This window comes from Amphiura filiformis, chromosome 7, assembly GCF_039555335.1.
Source record: "Amphiura filiformis chromosome 7, Afil_fr2py, whole genome shotgun sequence".
Taxonomy (NCBI): Eukaryota; Metazoa; Echinodermata; class Ophiuroidea; order Amphilepidida; family Amphiuridae; genus Amphiura; species Amphiura filiformis.
The window spans coordinates 64,533,725-64,557,482 of NC_092634.1; the positions used below are offsets into that span (position 1 = coordinate 64,533,725).

The window sequence follows — 23,758 nt, forward strand, 5'->3', positions numbered from 1 at the left end:
CCCAAAAAATCTCTCGGTGACTCACGACCTCAACCAGTATAGATACGTCATTGCTCAAATTAAGTTTTTTCTGCCAAATCGTGGCAACCATGGTAAATGGGGCCTTACATGACCTTTCACCCCTATCTTTAACTACGGGATTGTTTGGATCAGTGTATTCAAGATTGGTCAATATCGGTCATGATAAACGTCTACGAGTATATTCTAAAGAATCGTTGGAAGTAAGATTCGGAATTGTTTCTGGGCAATATTGCGCCTGGTGTTAAAAGGAAAACCACAATACTTCTCCACTAACCTTTTGCTGATTATAGTAAGATTAATTCAGGAGAGTGAGAGTTCAAAAGGGCAATGTCGGGTGACTGGTTACAAACAATGCTGGACTTATTACTGACGCATGCGCATTAGTCACATTCTCCTTCGCAGCACACCAGTTTGATTTCACTGTGGAGTGAGTGGAATCGCAATGACGGTGTAGGAGGATACTAGCTGGTCAAACATAATACCGCAACAATCATCGTCACATTCCATTGATTTATAACATAATATATTGTATATTCAACTGATAATTTAAAATACAAATAAAAAAATTAAAAAAAGAGACACATGTTTTTTGTATCTAAGTACATCATTTTGGAAGCAAAATGGCGCCTATTGTCTAGTCATGTGATACATAATGGGGAATCGTGACATAATTCTACTTGCCCTTCCCATAATTCATTCAACTCCCTGATTAATTAACATGTAACTTGTCTCATCAACATCGACATCTATCGTCCGTAGATGGAATGGCAGAAGTGGCTGAGACAAAGTGGTTCAAGGTTGCGTTTTTCCTTCATAAGCACCTGAATCTCACAAGCCTCTAGTACATTTCATTAGTGATAGTGTCAGGATAATTGTAAAGTTTACTTCTGCCTCGACTCAGTTGTCCTCAAGGAGTTGCCAAGAAGACCAGATGGGAGATTGGTTGGTTGGTTTCTGACAAGGGTGGAATATCTCCATATACCGAATTGTTCCAAATAATTTATGTGATCTCGCCAGCTAATGTTTAGCACTCATCGCAGGAGTTGGGTGTAACAGCCTTTAACCCTATCCTCAGATTGTGGACTATGGGCCAAGTCTCATAATTTGATTTAGTTAAATTTGAGAATTTTATGTATGTATATACATTCTTACTGTGTAGACTTTCTTTCATCTGAAATTAAGATTTAATTTAAATCTGGTCAACCAGACATACCTATTTTTGACGGACGAACCGACGTTGCGACTGAAACCTTCAGTCTTCAGCTGGGTTGTGATGCAAATAATCTTCAGTACCGTGCCACACATGGTCGTTACATGAGGACTAGAGTTCCATCACAACGAGCGTTGGCAGTTTTACAATGCATTGAATCCATTCACAATGCCACAACACGTAGCCACGCATAGTTTCAACCAACGGTTACAGTAGAATGTAGACGAAAACCAACAGTTCCAAGTCCAAGAGAAGAGTACGCACATGTACGGACAAATAATGTCTTAAACCAGCATGGTTCCCACAAAGTTGGAAAAGTCAAAGTGTCATGTTCCAACGCGAAAGTGTCCAGGTCTGACCACTACACACCCCCCCCGTGCAGTGCAAGCTCCAGTGCACACATCTGCAACTGGATTTAAGGGATCATGACATTAATGTGAATTACCCAGAAAACAATCCACTTTCATTTTTAAGGGGTCGACTCCAATTATGACAGGCTTGTAACTCTAAAAAATTACCTGCCCTACAGAAATTTTACAAGCCCAAATTTTTCCCGGTAATAATGTCACAATAAATGCGAAGACAATAGCCCAGCAAACACAAAACGTTTTCGACATCATTCGCAAAAGCTTATAAAAGGATATCAGAAAACTTTAAAAAGTCGGGTTGTATAAATGGTATATAAAGGGAATAGCATTCAAGAACATTTTTTGATAACCTTCTGCACATTTTTTAACATAATGTTACTTAAGTGTTGACAAAACATTTGGCAAAAAATATTTGTAAGAATAGTTTACAATAATATTTTGAAAACATTTTAAAAATATTGTTGCAGTGTGTTTTCATACAAAACGTTTTAAAACGTTTTCATTACCTTAATATAATCCGACATTTAATGTTTAACTTGTTAAAACGTTTTTGTGTTTGCTGGTCTATTGAGTTTAATGCACGAAGCAGTAAATTTACCATTAGATGTGAGCCCTGCTTGTGACTTGTTTAGTGGTAATAGACACTTAGGAACTGGTGAGATCATCAAACTATTTACGCATTTTGGAAGTAATATGGCTCGATCTACCGTAGTTCGCATACTTGTTGATGGCCTTGACTGAACTTGTCAATAGTGTGTGTTTGTTACTTAGCATTGACTGGTGGTTTACACTCCTTAGAAACTGGTGAGATCATCAAACTATGTACACAATTTGGAAGTAATATTGGTCGAGCTACCGTAGTTCGCATACTTTTGATGGCCTTGTTAACAGACACTCCTTAGGAACTGGTGAGATCATCAAACTATTTACGCATTTTGGAAGTAATATGGGTCGAGCTACAGTAGTTCGCCTACTTGTTGATGGCCTTGACTGAACTTTTAAATAGTGTGTGTTTGTTACTTAGCATTGACTGGTGGTTTACACTCCTTAGAAACTGGTGAGATCATCAAACTATTTACGCAATTTGGAAGTAATATGGGTCGATCTACCGTAGTTCGCATACTTGTTGATGGCCTTGACTGAACTTGTCAATAGTGTGTGTTTGCTATTTAGCATTGACTGGTGGTTTACACTCCTTAGGAACTAGTGAGATCATCAAACTATTTACGCAATTTTGAAGTAATATAGGTCAATCTACCGGTAGTTCGCTTGCAATATTGATGGCCTTTATTCAACTTGGCAAGTTGCTGTGAGCACGCAATGTTAAGTTGTACAATGTGTGCACTCCGCAAGACCTGTTTTCTTGTTTTTAATTCCCAAAGATCCATCCCCACATTTTTCTAGTTTCCCCCATAGACTCCCTTCATTTCAAACTTATTCATTGCATTCATACATGCATACGGCCTAACGCATATAAGAATACTGTTTGGACGCACTACAGTTTAAACTATTATGGCAATTTTAACTTGACACTACTTTTTAAGGGTGTCCATTCTTTTTTATTATGCAAGAAGCAAATCTTTTGATTATTCTAAATCGTTTTCAACAAATATCTTGGTATGCCTCATTTCCACAGTATAAAAATGGTTTACGCTTTGAGATATTATTGTCACAAAGCATTCGTAGTAAGTTTGTGGTGTCAATTACATAATGCTTGAAATACATATGAATATGAAGAGGAAAGCTCGACCTTTGATTGATTTCAACCCATCTCCATTGCATCTATAAGACAGAGTTGGGCTTGAGACCATCCTCTTTAAATATAGCAGCGCATGCTCGTGAAGTTCTGACTTTGGGCGGAAAGGCTGCATAGTGAGCAACTTTCTCTAAAGTTATAAATCAGTGAAATGGAAAACTGTGCAATGTGTTCCATAGAAAAAGTTTCCGATGTCCCCACCCGAAGTCCCCATTTTGTTTTGTTTTCCCATATGCCAATTTTTGCTTCCAAGACCCGTTTTGTGGAAAAATACACAATGTTACAACGTCTGTAACCGAAAGACCAAAATAACAAAATTTTCGTCATCATTCATCACTATTATTAGGGATGACCATCATTTTTTCATGTTGCCCCTTTTGCTACAAAAGATTGTTTTCTGGAAAGAACTTATCAACAGAAGTATTTTGGTGGTTAAATGGTCAAAATCGGTCAAAAACTTTTCGAATTATGAATTTTCAAAGTTTCCCATTCTGACCGGTCATTGGAAATAAATAAATTGACAAAGTCTAAATATAGCAATGTGAGCAAAATTGGTATAAGCATATATTTACCTTTTATATTTCTTTATTTTAATATATATGCAAACATGAAACAAGCATATTGTGAAAGTATCAAAGGGTTTCTTATGAAATGGCACTTTACTTTCAAACCGAGGCACTGAAATCATGCTTTTAGAAAACATTTGCCAAAAATCATCCATAATGGCCAAAGTGGCACAAAATCAAAAGTCCAGGGGAACTTTTTTTCCACAACAATATACACTACACATAAGAAAAATACTAATGTACTACAAGGGATTTTCAACATAGGAATCCAAACAATCAAGTACCAACATGCACAGCTTTGTCCTGATATCACTTCTGGGGTTTTAACAAAATGTTTAACCTCTATTGTGATTGGCAGCAGCATAAGGTATCTCTTTGATAGCTGATAATGCCCAGCCATTCAGCAAGTGGCTAATAACTGACCTTGATAGGCTTGAATGAATACTGTCATGTGCTACAAAACCATCACACTCCAGGGCCTGGTCACTCCATATGCTACAGGGAGCACAGTACTTTAACAATGGAGTGAAAGACTCATTATTGATTAGGCGCGTATTTTAAAAGTACAGCTCCTGTGCGTGTATTGCAGTAAGTCAGTGCAGATGGTATAAATATAAGAAAATGTTTAGGGTTGAGATCAGGTGAATAATACAACAAATGTGCACGAAACTTCACATTTATGTTCAGAAAGGTGTCTATTTAACATGATTCGAAATGTGTTTGGAAATTCCAAAGGGAAGCTGGTATTTAATTTTTTAACTCGAGATCTACTTGTCCATTTTTTTAACCTTTTTACAGAGGGCATGATAGAGGTAATAACGACAACTCTGCCAAATTACAGCTCAGTAGGTCAAGGTGTTCACCTGATCTTATTCATCTGAATATTTTGTGCCATTCTGAGCAGTGCTGCACTGGACCACTGGCAATTAAGCGCACTGTGGCGATGGACCAATTTTGACTCACACTTACAGAAAAACCAAATAAGTTATGATGCTGTAATTTGCAGGATAGTTACAAAACATAATTGGCATTAACATTCTAATTTTTACAGAAAAATTATGAAAAATAAAAGAATGAGCTCAATTTAGAAATGTCTGTGCAAGCAGTGCACAGTTGGGCTCCCTGCATGTCTATGGGAGTGTTCTAATCAAGTTGATGGTTCATTGGTCATCCCTACTATTATTAAGACTCTCCATAGGTATCTGTCCTGCATCGTTGTCTTGAAATCTGCTATCTCCAATCATGCTTCGTATCCAGCTGACTAGTTTGGATGCTGGCTTTCTATTCATAGAGCAATGTCCTACATATCTTGTTCTCTCTCTCATGCGGGTGTAGCAAACATCTTCCTCTTTTGCATTTTTTGGTGTGATAGTCCATTGCTCGCATCCATGCGACCGACTCGACTGTAGCAACAAAACGTCGGTGCTTAAATCTCCAGCGTAGAGTTGACTTCCAAATGTTTTTATAAGCTTGCTACAAGGCCTCCAAGCTGCTACCTTTTGTGTCTTGACGTTCTTTTTTCACTTTCCATTAAGGCAGCTAGGTACCATTCATGTTTTCCTGTCCATTGTTTAATGACATAAATTTCGTTTTGCTGGCATGGCATTCATCGTCAACCAGTACTTTTGCTATTTCAAGTTTCAAATTAATTTGAACCACATCGTCATTCTTCCAACATTAAAATATGGGGGGGACTGTAAGCTGAATGTGAATTTTAACTATTTGAACCACATCGTCATTCTTCCAACATTAAAATATGGGGGGACTGTAAGCTGAATGTGAATTTTTAACTATTGTACAAAAATTAATAAGAAATATCACATACTTAACTCTGCCGAGTGTATGCTTTTAACAACAATGCTGGTGTGGCAACACATTTCCGCCAGGATTGTAGTTGCTTACTCTGGAGTTGGAACTGAATTGGAACACATGACCGATGTATATTTTATATTACGTGCAGAGCTGGTGTGCAAAACAGTAGTCTATGTACTCGGTTGCACCATATCCAGATGTCGTAACATGATTGAGACCTCTCAGGCTATAATCCAGGTGATCATGGTGATACTAAAATAAAATTACTCGGATCTCCAGGTGATGGTATATTACATTGATAAATCGTTGCTTTTTTTTAATGACGCATGTACACCACATGTACAATGTAAGACCATAAGAATCTACTATGTTTATTCCCAGGACTATATTTGTGTTGTTGCTCGCATGGCTAAGCAGCACATGTCAAGCTAATGGCAAATGTACCTTGAACTTTGTACATAGTGTATGATTTGTTTTGCATTTTACGGTTGGAATATTTTAAAAATACTACTACTTCCCTTTACAATGAGGACTAGTAAAGACATAGTTGACTCCTAGCTAATTATTATTACTGTCTAACAGTAGAAACCATTGAAAGCGGAACTGACTTCAACAAAATCTTACAAACTTGGTATAGTGAGGGAAAGTTATTATTGTATTTGAAACATCAGCTTGCTGCTTCCTGTCAGGCTAAGTCCATACATCAACATTGCTACAACAATGACTACAATCATGTTTGTGATTTCGTTATTTGGATTGTATTTCGTGACAGTGTCAGCTGATGGTAAGTGCATGCAACTATTGGGCTTCAGTAAATTTCGTTATCGTGATTAAATTTGAAATCATTAGCAGACATCTGGTGACCATTCAATTAACCATTTAAGTTCGACTTTATGAAGTTGAATAATATTGCTTTGAAATTGAGTTAGTCTAAGAGCCGGTTAGTGGCCAGGAATTGGTCCCATATGCCAGTGCATACAATTTCGCATCGTACATCAGCCAGAAAGGTAAATCAGTAAATCAATCAAATGGATAACATTGATAAGCCTAGCTTACTGGCTTAGGAAGCATGGACCCCTAGCCAAGTCTCGAGATATCGGCCCTAAACGTCTTGCTTGACCAGGATATGTATTTGATTGAAAAAGTTCTCGTTTCTTTCACCCATTAAAACTAAATATTTACTTTGCATAAATTGTCAGTAAATTAGTTATAATAAAGTTTTAATAGTTAATAGTTACGCAAACCAAATTAGCGTAGGGATTGTCAACATAGTCTTTTTTCAGAGGGGGTTGAAAAAAATACTTACGCCCTGTACGTGTGGGAAAATGGCGACACTATTGAGCGAAATAAAATTGTTTTGAACCCACCTTATGTTTTGACGTCAATACAAGAGCCGAGTTTAAGTGTGAATTATCCATAATGGGTCAAATATGATATTTTTCATTACTTTAAGATATTCCCACAACGCAGTCCGTTAAGAGTTAATTTTAATAATGTTTGTATGGTACACCCTAAGTTCGAATTGAGGAAAAATCATTTTGGTATAATGCATTATTTGTCTTTTATTGCCTTCCAAGCATCCTTCTGGGGCTATGCATTTAAAAGGATTGTATGACTTACTGTATAATTTAGACTTAATTTATCTAGCATCAGAATGATCAAGCAACAAACCCGTATTCACACAAACTATAGCTCAAAATCTTTCACAGAAAACAGCAATGGTTATAGATAGGCCTTGTGTCAAAATAAGATTGATGTTGCTTCATTTATTAGTTCATGTTAATTGCACAACATTATGAAACCAAAATACTAACAATTTAAAAATTCTAGTTTACACCCCACAAATAGTGTCTGTTTAACACCTGACATCATAACTGATAAAACTAACTGGCATTCGACCCAAAATCCGGGCCCACAATCTATATAGCAATTACGGAACTCCAGGAACTTTCAACATGTTAAAAAAATTAATGATTAAATAATGTGATAGTAGGTATACAGTAACATCTAATGCTTGAACGTCATGAACGTAAAGCCTGTCTATTTAGATAATACTTCAATCAGCATGGTGGTAGCCATGTTGTTATCATGGTTAATCTTCAATCTGCTTGTGGTCGTATCTGCAAAAGTTAAGTACAGTATTACTTTGTTTGGAATCGATAATCTCTGTATGTTTCTGTGTGTCTGTCGTATGCCCGAAATTTTTTATCTTTATTGGGACACTTATCAGTTCAGTAATATACTTAGGGGGATGTCATTTTTTCTTCGGCGGATGGGGGGGTCATGAATATGTCGATGACCGGAGTAAATTTTTTTCGGCCCCCCCTATCTTGGGTCGAAATTTTTATGACCCCCCCCCCTTTCGCCTGCACAGACTCAAGACAAATTATTCATTGCCGGAACGAAGGCGAGTCACAAGCCCTTAATAATTCTATGACCCCCCACCTATTTTGGGTGTTAGACAATTATAACCCCCCCTATATTTGGTCTAAACATTCTATGACCCCCCCCCCTCCGTATATTCATGACTCCCCCCATCCGAAGAAAATGACAGCCCCTTATGGGGCCGAGTTTAGCATGTGGGTGTAAAGGCCACGTTCACATAAGCTAAATATGCTTAAAATTACTGTGGGCATGCCGTGTAAAGCCCACCTCCTTAAGAGCAAGTCTTTACAGGGCATGCCTTATGGAGACCTGAGCCTTGTGGGGACATTTTTTTTCTCATAGAGATAGTACCGAACTTGCAACGTCCCCACAAGGTTTACACACTTACTAACACTTGGTCCCCATTAAGATAAGAGTGTCATTATGGATGTCTGTCTCTAGGGAGTAATGTGAGTATAAATTATATGGGGTTGGTTTGAGGGCTGTGTGAGGAAGAGGTGGGGTGTGTGGGTGAGGGGGGGGGTGGGGGGGTGTGTGTGAGGGGTGAGTCTGAAATTTGCATTTACACAATCGAGTCCTCGCAATTGTAGCGTACTTTCGAGTGTCTACCCTTGCAGTTGCAAATCCACAGTTTTAAAAATTCCACTACATTTCTACCAAATTCGAAAAAGAATAATTTCTCAATATGTGTGATTCCCCTTCTCCTCTACATGGTTGTTTGATGTGATTATTTATACTTTATTCTTTGTTCTTTCTTTATCATAAGTGAAACTTATCTGTCAATACATGTAGCGTGCATTTTATTACCAGATTTAGTGCCTATTCGAGTTATAGGCTATGAGTTTATTTCAGCAAATAAGAATAATGAAGTTGCCCCATATACAGGTACTGGACCTCTGGGAATGGAAAGTGGATTCATACGAGATAAGCAAATTACAGCATCTGATTTTTACGACGATGACTTCGCTCCAAAGGAAGGCAGACTTAGAAATAACAAATACTGGGCCACGAAAGATAAAAACCCAACTGATCCGTGGATACAAGTAGACTTCTTAGATGCGGGGAATGTAGTCATTATGACTGGTATACAGACGCAGGGCAGTGCGTGGAGTCAATATGATGATTGGGTGACAAAGCTACAGATACAAAGTGGTGATTCAGAAGAATCCTTGACGTTCATTATGGATGGGGATGAACCTAAGGTATGCCATGTGGTCAGAGTACATCGGGATGGGTATGGGACAATAATTAATATTTGGTGACTCCTTCACCCTTCCCCCACTCCACCACCAAAAAAAAACCCAAAACAAACAAACAAACAAACGCACATACCCACCCGGCACACCCAACACACCCACACCACAAACACTCCACCAGCAATATTAAAAGAACCACCTACACCAAACCGTGTGGCCACTCGACTTCGGAAGTGATGGGGATGTGCATGCTCAAACTAGCAGTGTTTCGGTATTCCGTAGAATTCAATTTGCAAGCATGCCTCTAATGAGTGACTTTATGACGAAAGAGACTATAGGCAGACACAAAAACATCATTTCGAGTTTGAGCAACTAGATTACTAATACAGGCGGCTGTACAAAAATGTTATAATGTAAGACCAATCTACTGTAATGCTTTTGTGGCGGATGTCTGCCTTTCTCTATACATATCTTAACATGTTTTGCAAAATTTATAAACAATAAAACGCCGGGTTCTAATTTTTGACATTTTTTTTGTAAGCGTTTACGTCTATGGACTGGTCATCGCTGTTACTATTACCTTAATATTCATTTACTTTTAGACTTGTAATAAAAAGCTGTGTTTTTGTATAAAAATTTCAAACAAAGGATATATTATGCATTAATTCACTAGTAAGATCTCGTCCACAAATAATGTCCTATACCTCAATACTTCGATTTAATCACAAGTACACAAACGCATCCCTCACCAATAGGACACATGCATGGGAATTAGATCTACTGCAACAGCTAAAAATGACCGCGCAAAGGTTGCAATAAAACATTTAATGTTCGATTAGATAAACGTTATCAAACGTTTTAATAACATATTTAAATCATTATCAATGTTGCCACTAAACGTTCGCAAATACTATATTGTTGCAAACACTGTATTATGTAAACGTTCTTTTCCCCTCTTCATTTAATAGAGAACGAACAGAATGCCTGGTGGCTGGTCGATCTGCAAGAATCTCTATGTGTTCAAAGGATTGACGTTTACAACAGAGTTGCAACTGATTGCTGTGGTATGAACTTGTCCATAACATAATATAGGCCAGTCAAATAACTAAAATGTCACAAATTGCAACAGAATATCTGCTTTTGCAATTCTATGAAGTTCTTATATTAACATTCAAAAAAGAAAAGATCATCCCATGAGAAATAGGAAAAGGGTCATCAAACTTTGTAAAAATTATGAAGGTCAAAATTTAAAATTGCTCATTAAATTTCTGAAGCCCATTCAAACATTCCTCTAGCCAAATAACCCAGAAAGAGTAATTCTATAGTTGGTACTGTCTCTGTTGTCGAGGGCTCGAAGGGCAACACTGCCACATCTCCGTTAGCCCTCTGTCATTGCCTGGGTAATGTTGTGTATAAATGTAATCGTTATTATGAAGCCCTCGATGTGTCCAACCTGGTCTCCTAGCTAAACTGCCGTATATAGTCAGTTTACACGTGGCTATATAGAGCAGTTTTATCATGCTGTTATTGTTAACTACATGTATGCACACAACACAGGGGCACTCACAATAGGCAATTGAACCCTACTGGTAGCGCTGTGTTGTAGCTATAGGGGATGAACTAGTTAGCATCATATATCAAAAAGTATAAAAGCTATGATTTTAGTACTTGCTCTATGTTTCAATTACTTATTCTTTTCCAAATATCTGAACCTTCAACCCGGTACAAGCTTTAATAACGGGGGAACATACATTTTTATTAAAAAGAAATCCTACCATCTATCCAAACTCGCCGTGTTATTCCAATGCACATTTTGCTTCACCGGGCAGCCCTGGCTTTGTCGTATTTAGTACTTTCTGTCAATCAAGTATGGCTTATTCTCTACATGTTAATCTTTAAATATTAATTGGCATATTCCTTATAATAACGGTGGTCCGCCTTGATGAGTAAATGACAGCAAATAGCTGCAAACCAGTGAAAAATACTCCAAAACTCGGTCAGTGGAGCTCCGCTCGTACATGTCAATAGCGTCATTATCGATTGGATTAGTCGTCCGTAGCGGACAATTCGGTCGCTCATTGGATTAATATTATCAAGTAGTAATAAATTTGCATTGGACAATAGATTACTATTTAATGGTTTAGTACTGCATATATCGGTTTAATCGAATTTGCCGTGGACGTAACTGCACTATGTAGGATGACTATATTGACGCCATCTGCTCGTCAACGTTACATTAAGAGTACTCTTGCTTTCTTGACCTGCAGGCTATTGTAATTGGAACTCTATTAGTTGCAAATCATCACTTTTGAAGTCTCCGGGCTCAGCCCTACCGAACTTGCGGTCTTAATGTTTTTAAGCCCTGACGGGCTGAGGCCCAGTATAAAGAAAAAACATCAAGGCTGAAAGACCGGCATGGCTGAGGCCGGAGACAATTATGAAAAGGTTTGGCTATAAAACTGTTCTGTTCTTTTTCGCATGTTTTGTCATATGAATAAACATTATTTTTCCTCAGGTTCGCCGTCGCAAATAATAAAGGAGACAAGTAGAAAAAGTGATCCCGCCTGGGATTCGAACCCAAGACCTCAGGTTTACGAGACCTACGCCTTAACCACTTGGCCACGGGAGCTTAATGATTAGGCTGGTTGAAATTCGAACCCATAAGCGGTCACTTAAACTTGTCATACGGTTGTCAATTCAATGAACAATAACTTTGCTTCAAGAGCGGTTACAAATTTATATGCTAACGGAGTTTCAATTTATAACAGCCCCCGCAGGGCAAGAAAGTAACGTTAACGTTGTACAACCCTTTACCTATTTCGGGGGCTAATGTATAGTTTAAGCTTAATTGCTATTGTTTTGGGGCGCTATTGCGTGTTTGTAGCCCTGAACAGTATTGCTTTTGAGCACTATCGTTTTTTTACGACCGACTTCCATATACCTCATTTGTGACCTGTCACGGCGAATGAGCCGTAAATTCCTCCCCGGTCTAAATTGTTTTATTTCGTGTTTAGAAAATATACCTCATAAGCTTTAAAATGGTATATTATTTGACTTCAAACGATATCCAGTAGCGGGGGTTATGGTTTATTGAACTTTGCTCCTTCAACAAAAATGGTAGCTTTTATGTTTCTACGTTTGTCTCTTTTTCCACATTACTGGCAATAAATATCAAACAGTCATAATTGGCGGTCATATCAAATCACCCCCAAGTCAACGAGGTTCAAGAAAGTTCTCTCATTGTTAATTGTTGGTTATACATACCTATACAAAATACAATGCCCGGTAACCAACCACTTGAACAGGATTTAGCCAAAGCAAACAAAGACCAGAGCTATTAAAAATTCTATTGCCATCTAAGGTAGAAGCTTATTATCCTCTTCAATAATAGGATTATTGATTGGTGTTTGACTATCAAAATGAGATAGATGTCGCGCCAGCTAGAGACGCCGATGAATACGACCTGCAGACACATTTTACAATGTATCTCAGAATACAATGTAGGGAATTTACGGCTCATTCAAGCTGTACGGTCACATTTTGTTATTTAACTTATCAAAATTACTAGTTTAGGCTATATATTTTCAAATTCAAATTGTTTCTCAGGCAAAAACAATTCAAATACAGCAGAGTTTACATTATCGTTGATGTAAAAAATAGGTTATGGTCCATATAGTTCAAGTTCCTCTTTCTCCAAGATACTGTGATGTAAATTTTGTTTAATACCATGAGGTGGCAGGATAGACCCTGTAGATCACTGCTAGGGGGTAGTGGACTCAAGTTGTAGGGAACTTTTTCGCTAGCGGTCACGAAAGATCACACAGGGTTAAAAAAACGGAGAATGCTTCGATCTTGTTGAAAAATATATCAAGACAGATATAATTAAGAATATGCATAGTCTGTGCTATCTACGACCTATCATTATTGAGTTATCCTACAAAAACCTCATTTTTAGGCTAAATGATGTGTTTTTGGTTGTACGTGGATCAAAATGTCATCTTTCTCCGTTTTGGGCAAAGATGGTAGCAAATTGTTTGTGTAGCTGAATAGAATCAGACAAAGAATATTTTTGCTTATCTACTGTGTTCACTTACTGAGACAGAGTGCAGACAAGGTCGATAGCCATTGGGTAGCTATATAGGCCACTCCCAGGGGGCACACCTGACGTTGAAATCACGTTGAAATTTTGATTCATGGCCAGTCTAGTAGACCTGGTGCCGAATTGTCGTATGCATATGAGACCAATTCAGCTGCACCTACTGGCGTTTTACAGACCCAGTTGCCACTCAGTTTACAGGATGGTTCCAATGTCGGAACTGATCCGCGACAAACTCAAGTGGTGGTCCACGACGGCCAACCTGAACATAGGGGTCAGATTTCCTGCACCCCTCCCTCAGCTTACCATCACGACGGACGCGTCGAAGATGGGCTGGGGGGTCATATTCAGGATCAGACGGCTTCGGGCCTGTGGTCCCCAACGGAAGCCAAGTCTCACATCAACTTGTTAGAACTCTGGGCGGTAGAAAGAACGATCCAGGCGTTCGAAGATCAGTTGATGGGTTGCAAGTTCATAGTGCAGTCGGACAATTCGACGGTGGTAGCATACATCAACAAACAAGGAGGTACAAAATCTCCCCTGTTGTGCATGCACACTCTTCGCTTGTTGAAGAAGTGTCACCATCGAGGAATGTCACTCAAGGCTATCCACATAGCCGGGGTCACAAACATTCTAGCGGACGACCTCTCTCGAGGTCGAGGTGCGGGCCCGACAGAATGGGCACTGTCTCCTCAGGTGGTCCAAACCATCTTCCGAGTAATGTTTTATCCGACAGTGGATCTGTTTGCATCAGCAAGCAACCACCAACTACCAGTATATTGCTCCAGGATGCGAGATCCAAGAGCACTGGCGGTAGACGCACTACACTTGAACTGGAGAGGAATGACGGCCTACGCATTTCCTCCAATTTCGCTGCTACAGAGAGTAATACAGAAAATAGCCAGCGAAGATTGCAACATAATACTCATAGCACCCTTTTGGCCAAGGCATCTATGGTTTCGGCCCATGGTGAACCTTCTCATAGGTACACCTCGGTTTCTTCCACAGTTACCAGACCTCCTGAGACAGCAGGATCTGGAGACAGTGGTGCCGACCATTCAGCTGGGTCATCTGAGGTTAACTGCATGGCCGTTATCAGGCAACGCTGCGAGGAGAGCGGCTTTTCACAAAAGCTGCTAACCTCATCGCCCACGGTAGAAAAGACTCAACACTCGGAATCTATTCTGGACGTCTGGGTCGATACTACAAGTGGTGCGAAAAGACAAATTGCTCTCCTGCCAGAGCAACTCAGTCTCAGATAGCCGACTTCCTCACGGAAGTGTTCGACTCTGGCTTACAGGTAGCCACAGTTAGCAACTATAAATCGGCTATCGCAGCGATCCATAGGGGATTTGAGGACGGATCAACTCTATATAAGAATGACTACATCCGTCTTCTCCTCAATGGCATGTACAATTCTCGTCCCCCTAAACGTAGAATCGTTCCTGCATGGAATCTAAGCAAAGTTTTGGAGCTTCTCAAAGGAGCACCATATGAACCGATGAAATCTGCCACGTTACGAGAGATCACTCTCAAAACGGTCTTTTTGGTAGCGCTAGCAACCGGCCGTCGTAGGTCGGAATTGCAAGCTTTATCGTTCAAAACTCTTGTTTTTTCACGCAATGGCGTCTCTATGACCTTTAAAGTAGGTTTCATAGCTAAAATGAACGCCAGACGTTTCAACACGGGTCCATCTTGCTTCCGAGGATTGGCACTAAGTCATCCGTACGAGAAGATAGACTATGGTGCCCTGTGCGGGCTATCGAACACTATATTTATAGGACCAGTAATATTAGGGGATCGACTGACCAACTTTTTATAACCCATGCTAAACCTAACAAGGCAGCTTCGAAACAGACACTAGCACGATGGTTGGTTTCGCTCATAGTAGATGCTAAAGCGTTCGAAGGAACATGTGCCCCTGCGGCACATTCTACTAGAGCAGTTTCAGGCTCGTGGGCATTTCAGAAAGGGGTCACTCTGAACGAGATTTGCGAAACTATATCTTGGAGCACCGCCTCTACGTTTACTGATACATATCTGCGTAATGTCGGAGAGGACGACTCCAGGGTCAAGTTCGCTAAAGCAGTCTTGACGAGGACTTCGACTAACAGACAATAAGGGTAAGATAACAATTAGCATTAATGTCTTAATCATTGATTGTCTAACCTTATTTGTTTTCAGGAATGACCAGGTCATAAGTGTATTGAATAACTTTACTTGTAGACATTCTTGAAATCCTATTGTCTTTTTAGTCTATGTTTTGCTTTTTAAGCAATTCTTGTTTTTGCTTTTCAAGCAATTTTCAGGGTTTTTGCTTTTTAAGCAATCTTCTTGGTATCTTGCTTTTTAAGCAAAATGGGATTTTCCTGACCTCGCGTCTAAATAACAGACCGCACCTCTACCACCTATTAGCGGTGCTAGTCAATGTTAATGCAATTTGTATTTGTATCAACATTGAAGGTGGGTAGTTCTATGTATAAGTATGAGTAAAACAAGAGTGTTTTTTCATACTAATAATAGAAGTCTACCCACCTGAATATGTTGATCCGCCTCCTTAACCCCCTTGCGGTATGTTATTTCTCTGGGCGGTGGGGAGTGAACAGGGATCGTTGCACGCATGCGCTCAACTCAAAGGGCGCCGATAGGTCGGTCTTAGGGACAGGTCAGAAAAATCTCTGTGTGAAATTATGTTGAAATCACGTTGTATTTGCAAATGGACTTCAACCAGATTTCAACCCGATTTCAACCTAAAGGTTAGTTGAAATCAGGTTGAAATCAGGTTAGGTTGAAACTTCGACGTTGTATCAACGTTGATTCAACGTCGAAATCCTAACCTGTGCCCACTGTTGATCTCTGACTTCCATTGCACATAGAAAGAAAAGTAAACAGCTTAGAAGGTAAGTTCTAATCGTTTCATGATTCTTATATCAAGAGGAGCAATTTGATACTATTTTAGCCCAAATTGGTTTGAGTTGAAATTTTGACTCCAGTAGAAGCAAAAACACGGGAACTATATTTTTCCTAAATATGAGCGGTTTTGGGTTAACTCAACAAAGGACAAGTCGCAGAAAGCACAAAACTATACATTTTCTTAATCCTTGTCATTAGTCGAATAATTTGATATATCTTTCATCAAGACAGAAGTATTTTCAGTTTTTTAACCCTGTGTGACCTCTAGCGTAAAACGTACCCTACAATTTGAATCCACTACCCCCTAGCAGTAATCTAGAGGGCCTATCCTAACACCTCATGGTATTATACATTGGTAGAAAGGGTTGTTGAACCCAATCATTAATTAAGGCCCGTATGAGATACACCTCTTAGACTAAATAGTTTTTACTGTAATGATAATAGTTTTAATAATTCATGTCATCTGAATTAACATTCAGATGACATGAATAATTTCAATGCAAAACTATGAAATTTCGTCTAACACCAACATTATCATTATCTTTGATCGACAAGATTCTAGGCTTCAAAACGCCACTGTTCATGTTGGAGATGACATGGACACAAGCAATAATCCGGTGTTTGGAAAAGTTTCTACTGTTGGAAACATTGTGCAATTTACATGTGGTCTTCAAGGACGTTATATCAGCGTACATGTATCGAATGTGAATGATAATCATTTAACCATTTGTGAGTTAAAAGCATATGATGGGGATTGCCCGGTTACAAGTAAGTGCGTGAACTAATCAGGTGCTCGTATTAATATCAAACATAATTAATTAGTGCAAATATTTATATAGGAAGCAATAAAAAGATGAACATTATAAGAAACTACATTAATTATGGAATATTTAATACAGATCGTTTAAACCGAGGTGGGTTCTATAGTTGGTTTCAACCCTTGTCATGCAGTGATATGTCGTATTACTTAATTATGGCACGGTTAGCAATCCATTATCATGATAATGGAAATCCCAGTAATGACATAGATTATAGTAATAACTGTTAACCAATGAGTGCGTTGCATATCTTTGGTATGCGAACAATTTTTCTTAGCTGCATACATTAGTTAGCCGGGCGTTGACTTGGCCAATCACATCGTATTTCTGATATTTACTTGTTTACATTTAAAAGCCATAAATAGAGGGGGGTATAGTAAATGGTAGAACGGGTATTACGATTCGGGTTATAGGAACAGATTCTCTATTTTTTGCTGATTTAGCAATGCAAGAGAAAGGTCTTAGGATAATTATAAAACCAGAGGCAGTTGAGAGACTGCACATCCATTTTGTCCGTCGGAATTGTTCGCAAAAGCAAGTTTATCCGACAATATTGGCCACCGAACTGTAAGATTGAGTACCTATTTAAGCTTACCGATTCACTCGCCATGTATAGCTGCTAAACGTCACTTTTGATAGCGTCGTCATTATGACGTTACATACCTCTTGTCTGTTTTCATCAATTAAGATATTACCAACATCAGATTACAAGACTCTCCACGTGAGACACCTAATACTGGAAGACTGCAGGTGTTTTCCAATAACCAATGGCATGACGTCTGCTCCGATGGGGACGATGAGTTAGGCAACCAAGATTGGCGTATCAAAGAAGCCATTGTAGCATGTAGACAATTGGGATATCCAGGGACAGCAATGATAACTAAAGGACAATTTGCGAATCAGACAGCAGGACCAGTGATAGCCAATATGTACTGTGATGGAGGTAATATAAACAAGACTTTTGGATTAAGTGATCATTAAAGTGATACCTTTAAAGTTATCTTAAATATTTGATTATTATTCACTGAAAACAGAATCGTAAATGCTAGCCAAGGTATCCATGATATCAGGATAATATGATTGTCCCAAAGAAGAGTAGTCAAGTTAGCGTAATCGATAAGGAATTCGACTATGGTGCGAGAGGTTGCGGGTTCGAACCCCGGAGGTGGTTAGTACGTACGCTCTCGTGTAAACAATTGAATTAGCTTGAAATCCCCCTGAACAAGGAACTTACTGCTAATTGTCTCGTTGTTACTCGGGGAACTGATCCTGGCTGCAAAGGTCTATTATGGAATGTCTAGGGTGTGCGGTTCTTCGCTGCAAGTCCCTGTATTGTTGTTCAATGGTTTATGGAATGATGTGTGGCTGTAGTAAAGTGTGATAAGGCTTGTGGATCAACGTCTGCGCGTTGTGCCTGTGTGTAGCGTAAAAAAATTACTGCGCTTTTTTTTTTTTTTTTTTTATTGCTTATAACACTTACAGATGAAGAAACGCTGGACGACTGCAGATGTACCGAGGGAAAAGAAAGTTGTGGCCATGGTAATCACGTTAATATAATATGCACAGGTAGGTAACATCATAAAAAAGTGGTAAAACTGTTTACCGTCGTGAGGCTGGGGTAAATCCGAGGTTAAATCCCCCTTGAATTCTGATTTTGTCACTCTCTACATTCATTATTGTGTCAGTTTGCACGAGCCTAAAAAAGTCATTTGTATACGAATTTGAAGTCGAATCTGGAATAGAAAAGTTGGAATTGGGAAAACCTTTTGAGTCGATGATGTCGTCATATAACCCGAGACATCATGTTTAAAATTATTTCAAAAACAAACGAATAGCTATTTGTCACTATGCAGAGTTCACAAAGATATCGGTTACACCGTGGTGGATGTTTATATAACATAAGTATTGCTGTTGCTCTTTCAGCACCTGGGTATCAAGGGTGTTTCCAGAATGTGTCACCGGAAGATGGAATGTCACATGATCAGATGACGGTTGGAAAATGTCTTCAATTCTGTCGAAATATCACTAATCCTGTAATGGAATTTGCTGGTCTAAAATCTAGAACAATATGCCTTTGTGGTGATGAAAATGCAACTTATGAAGGACAAGTTAGTGACAGCGAATGTAATCTCCCATGTGGTGGAAATGATTATGAAATATGCGGCAGCGAGGAATGGGTGTCTGTTTATAATTGTAAGCAAACTTCTTGCTTCCGAATTCAAATCAAAACTCGCTCCTTTTTGAAAAAGAATATAGTTCCTGTGCGACTATTGTACATAATAAAAATTATAACTACCATAACATTGCTTTCAAACATTTAAAATCAAACCTTCTTTAGGATCTAGGATCAATAATAGCAATAATGAAATTAAAAAGTGTATAAATTAAATATAATTACATTATCGCAACGTCTACCTCTATTATTTATAGTGTCTCTAGGACTTTGTGAAGAGCCACGAATACCGTTTGGAAGACCGCTCGAAAGTGATTATTCTTTTGGAAAGTGGGTTACATTTGAATGCGATACAAACCATGAACTACTTGGAAGCGCCAAATTACAATGTGTGTTAGGGAATACACCAAATGATTGCAAATGGAATGAGGACTTCCCATCATGTCAAGGTATGTTCGTTATATTATTCCGTAGAATTCCATCTACAGGCATATGTGCCTCTAAATTTGGGGTTTGAGCAACCATATTACTGATACATACGGCTGTACAAACATGTAATATTGTAAGCCTTATTTATTGTTTTTGTGGAGGGTGTCTGCCTTTCGCCAAAAACACTCTTTTAGAGGCATATATTCTTATTATTATCCAATGTGGATGATCTACAGTACTTTCGATTACTTTAGATGGTGTGTACATTATCATATATCCGACTGACAGATACGCGTATAGGATTTTCAGAAGAAATATAAGTATTTTAATATAAGTATTTTAAGTTAAAACTTGCTGATTGAGCGTGTTAGTGGTATCAGCGTCATATTCTGTACTTCAAATCAGCAGAGTATTCAACGTATTTGATCTGGTGTATTTCTTCACCAGTGATACCACCTGCTACTACCAAGGAGACACCACCTTCTACTACCAAGGAGACACGCACAACGTCACCCAGTGGCAAAACTCCGCAACCTCAAAAAGGTTTATCAACAGGTAATAAAAGGCCGAATTTGAGTTGTGTTCATCTGATAAACATAATAATAATAATAATAATAATAATAATAATAATAATAATAATAATAATAATAATAATAATAATAATAATAATAATAATAATAGTAATAGTAATGAATGATTATTTTCGTGTGATACAAGAATATATTGGTCTTTTTTGTATGACAAGAAAATACGTCTTTCAATTTTATATCATTATTATGCTGACTTGTATATACATTCAATATTATTTATCTTCACAGGGACGATAATCGGAGCGGCTGTTGGATCATTAGTGCTTATATTAATCATGATATTTCTGGTTGTGTTTCTTCTAAAGCTAAGGTATATATTACTATTCCTGTTTTAAGCTGTACGTGACCTTTGTAGTCTAGAGCCTGTATTCGCATAAACTAAAGGGTGTCTTAATACACAACAATATTTTCTCAAATGCATTGTCTAACACCTATACACTGCACGGTAGAGTAGTGGAGCGGGTGACAACTCTGCATAGTGACGAAACTATTCGTCTGTTTGTGAAAATCATGTTAAGCCGCTTTGATGTATTAGTGAACAAGATTTTGGAGGACACTGCAAACTAACCTGTATGCCATCCTCTATTATTTCTCTAATAACATTGAATCAATTAATTTCACTGTTAATTATTTAATATGCCGCCTTCTCCAGCTTTATTTTTGATGAATTAAGAATTACGTATAAAGCATTTTATTATGACAACCATCTGGCCATAAAATTAAAACTTCTCCACAGAAGAACTGAATTACACCTGTTACTTTGGTGACAGACAGAACAGAATTTACATGGATGAATTTTAACCTTGACTAATTCCCCAAGGAACTTGAACCAAAAGTGGGGCTTCCACTGAAAACCAATTCAGTACAATACTATTTTCCATCATCTATATTCTCCCAACACATTAACTGACTTTCAAATACGCAACGCTTATACGTACATATTTTTGTTTTTGTCACAATTCAGGAAAAAACGTGCCGATAATCAATCAAAACCGACACCCAGTACAACTACCAATCAATTCAATAGGTCATATGACTTGACAGTTTCCGGTGTCACGTCTAATCAACCATCCAATGATACCATCAAACAACCTGTGTATGCTAACTCTAACCAAGAGAACCAATCTGCAGGTGCGATATATCATGATTTCCCAGAATCATCTACCGATGACGACCCAGGTGCGATTTATTACTCCCCTGTTGGTCCAACCGCTACTGGCAACAACAACGTATCAGTCATTTATGCTAAGCCGCAGAAGAAACGTACAAACGTGGATACAGCAGAAGACGGGAGTCTGTACTACGCTACTTCAGATACAAAAGAAAGCGTGGGTTGGGAGGAGAATGCTGCGTATGATAGTTTTGCAGGCGATGACGGCAATGTTGAACGGGAAAGAAATACATACGATAATAAAAATGGCGGCGATGATGCAGAAGGGTGGGAAGATAATATGTTGTATGGTGTAGGGGATAGACAGGGTGAGAACACTACTGAATGGATGGATAACGATATCTATGCCGGTTCCGATGACGAATGAACTTTCAAAGAAGGTGGAACAAATCCCTTCCGATTTAGCAATAATATAAACCTGTTACATTTGCTGAAACCTTGCAAAAATCAAGGCTTGAGGTACAATATATGTGACAAAGTCTGAGATATTTAATAAAACGAGGTGTTCCGCGGTTTTATTCATACGGTGGAAATACTAGTCGAATGCAAACACGATGTTCACAAGACTGTACGTACATGGCGTACGTGATGGTCATTTCATATAAAATCGATCGATAGAGTGACAAGAAATGCAATGTTACAGTATTGCTTTAAGGGGTCGAGCAGTCTTGTTTCAAATATCTCCGAAATGAGAGAAATTTGCCATGTTTGCTGTGAATTTTTGCCTAGCAATATTGATCATAGGTTCAAAATTGATGGTGCATATCAATGACCAAACTCTCTATATTTGAGCCTGATCACTTGTGTAAGGTCTTAGGAAATTATGTAAATAGGCGTGTATATTTGATGTTACATTATTGCTCACGCACTTTCTAGTGGCAACGAAGATTTCATGAATTTGCTTTGCGTCGATTTCGCCAAAAGTTCGCCTTAATATGTTGGACACTCTATATAAATAATTACGGTACTTACTTTCAACTTGAGGGTAAGGCATGTGCCTTAATTGGTATCGTTTGTGCACACAATTCATCGTGATTTTGCAAGCTTGGAAACGCCTATTTCTTATTGCTATTTTGTCCATCAAAATTTAAAAAATGTCCCACTTTTTTAACGAAAAAGGCTTCTACACCCATTCCGTTAGCAAAGAAACCCAAATTTGTGTGTATTTAGTACATGCATCCTATTCAAAACGTCCACTTTAGTGCTGATTTTGGCCTTTATATGTCATATCTACAGAATTGATGTTATGGAATTTTTTAGCATAAATTCATTGATTTTAATATTTCTTACTCACCGCCTTGCCTCGAAATTTCACACATAAGGAGACCAAACACAAGCGTTGCACAGTGGTTACTATGTTTCTTCCGATTGGTGTCTTGAATTAGTATAAATCCACATTTTCCTGGTAAAAGTCCATTGCAATACTTCATAACTAAAAACATGTGTCACCCTGAGCAGCTCTGGATTCAGTGTCGATATATTTATCATCATTTCAAGGGGTCTCAATGTAGGTTGTCAATATACGCTTAGTGTATAAAACCGAACTTAGTCTCTGCCGCGATACTGCCGAGATCATTTTTCTACTGCCAAAACATGTTCTAAAAGCCTTCTAAACATTGATCGCTTCGGCTAACGACTACAATTTACAGGGACCGGCTTATTCTATACACTGTTCAATAGCCTTATTGTGATCTGGAGCTAGCATTTTTTTCCTAAATATCGCTTTGAGCATCTATTGGACTATAAACCATTCGATAAAGTAGGCTGGACATAGATCGGAAAAAACGACAACCAATATTCTATATTCCAACATGTATAATTATTTTTAGAGTAATTTAGTGATGAGTTATTAGTAGAATTTAGTGTCGAGTTATTAGTAGAATTAGAGTTAGATCAGAATGGGGTATTTGGGGGTAGCCCGGGGGTAGGGTTGTGTTTGAAGTCGATGGAGTGTGGATTTATTGATGTGGGTGCTGTAGAGGCGGTGTGGGATGTGCGTGTGTGAGTATTACGGGTTGCGAGGTGGAATGTGTGCATAGGTGAGGAGTTGGAAGTCAGAATTAGGATTCAGAGAGTCAGGGGTTAGATAAGGTTTGGGGCTAGGTTTAGGTTTAGGATTAAAACTTAGGTTACAGGTTTAGGCGGCGTTTAGGGTTATGGTTGGGGTTAGGTTTAGGATATATTTGTGTCTTATCATTAATTGTGAACAAAAAGAAAGAAAGAAAAACAATAAAAAGATACATTTCAGTATATA

At 38.5% G+C, this 23,758-nt stretch overlaps 1 protein-coding gene across 1 annotated transcript; it reads left to right on the forward strand.

Annotated features, from left to right (window-relative positions):
- The first annotated feature begins 10,288 nt into the window (after positions 1 to 10,288).
- Positions 10,289 to 21,926, forward strand: LOC140157472 (uncharacterized). The gene is made up of 9 exons (XM_072180674.1): positions 10,289 to 10,378; positions 16,879 to 17,091; positions 17,830 to 18,084; positions 18,624 to 18,707; positions 19,065 to 19,334; positions 19,572 to 19,763; positions 20,191 to 20,298; positions 20,562 to 20,643; positions 21,298 to 21,926. Exons 2-9 carry the CDS (start codon positions 16,920 to 16,922, stop codon positions 21,869 to 21,871), a joined length of 1,737 nt encoding a protein of 578 aa, XP_072036775.1. The 5' UTR covers positions 10,289 to 10,378; positions 16,879 to 16,919; the 3' UTR covers positions 21,872 to 21,926.
- Positions 21,927 to 23,758: the final 1,832 nt, after the last annotated feature.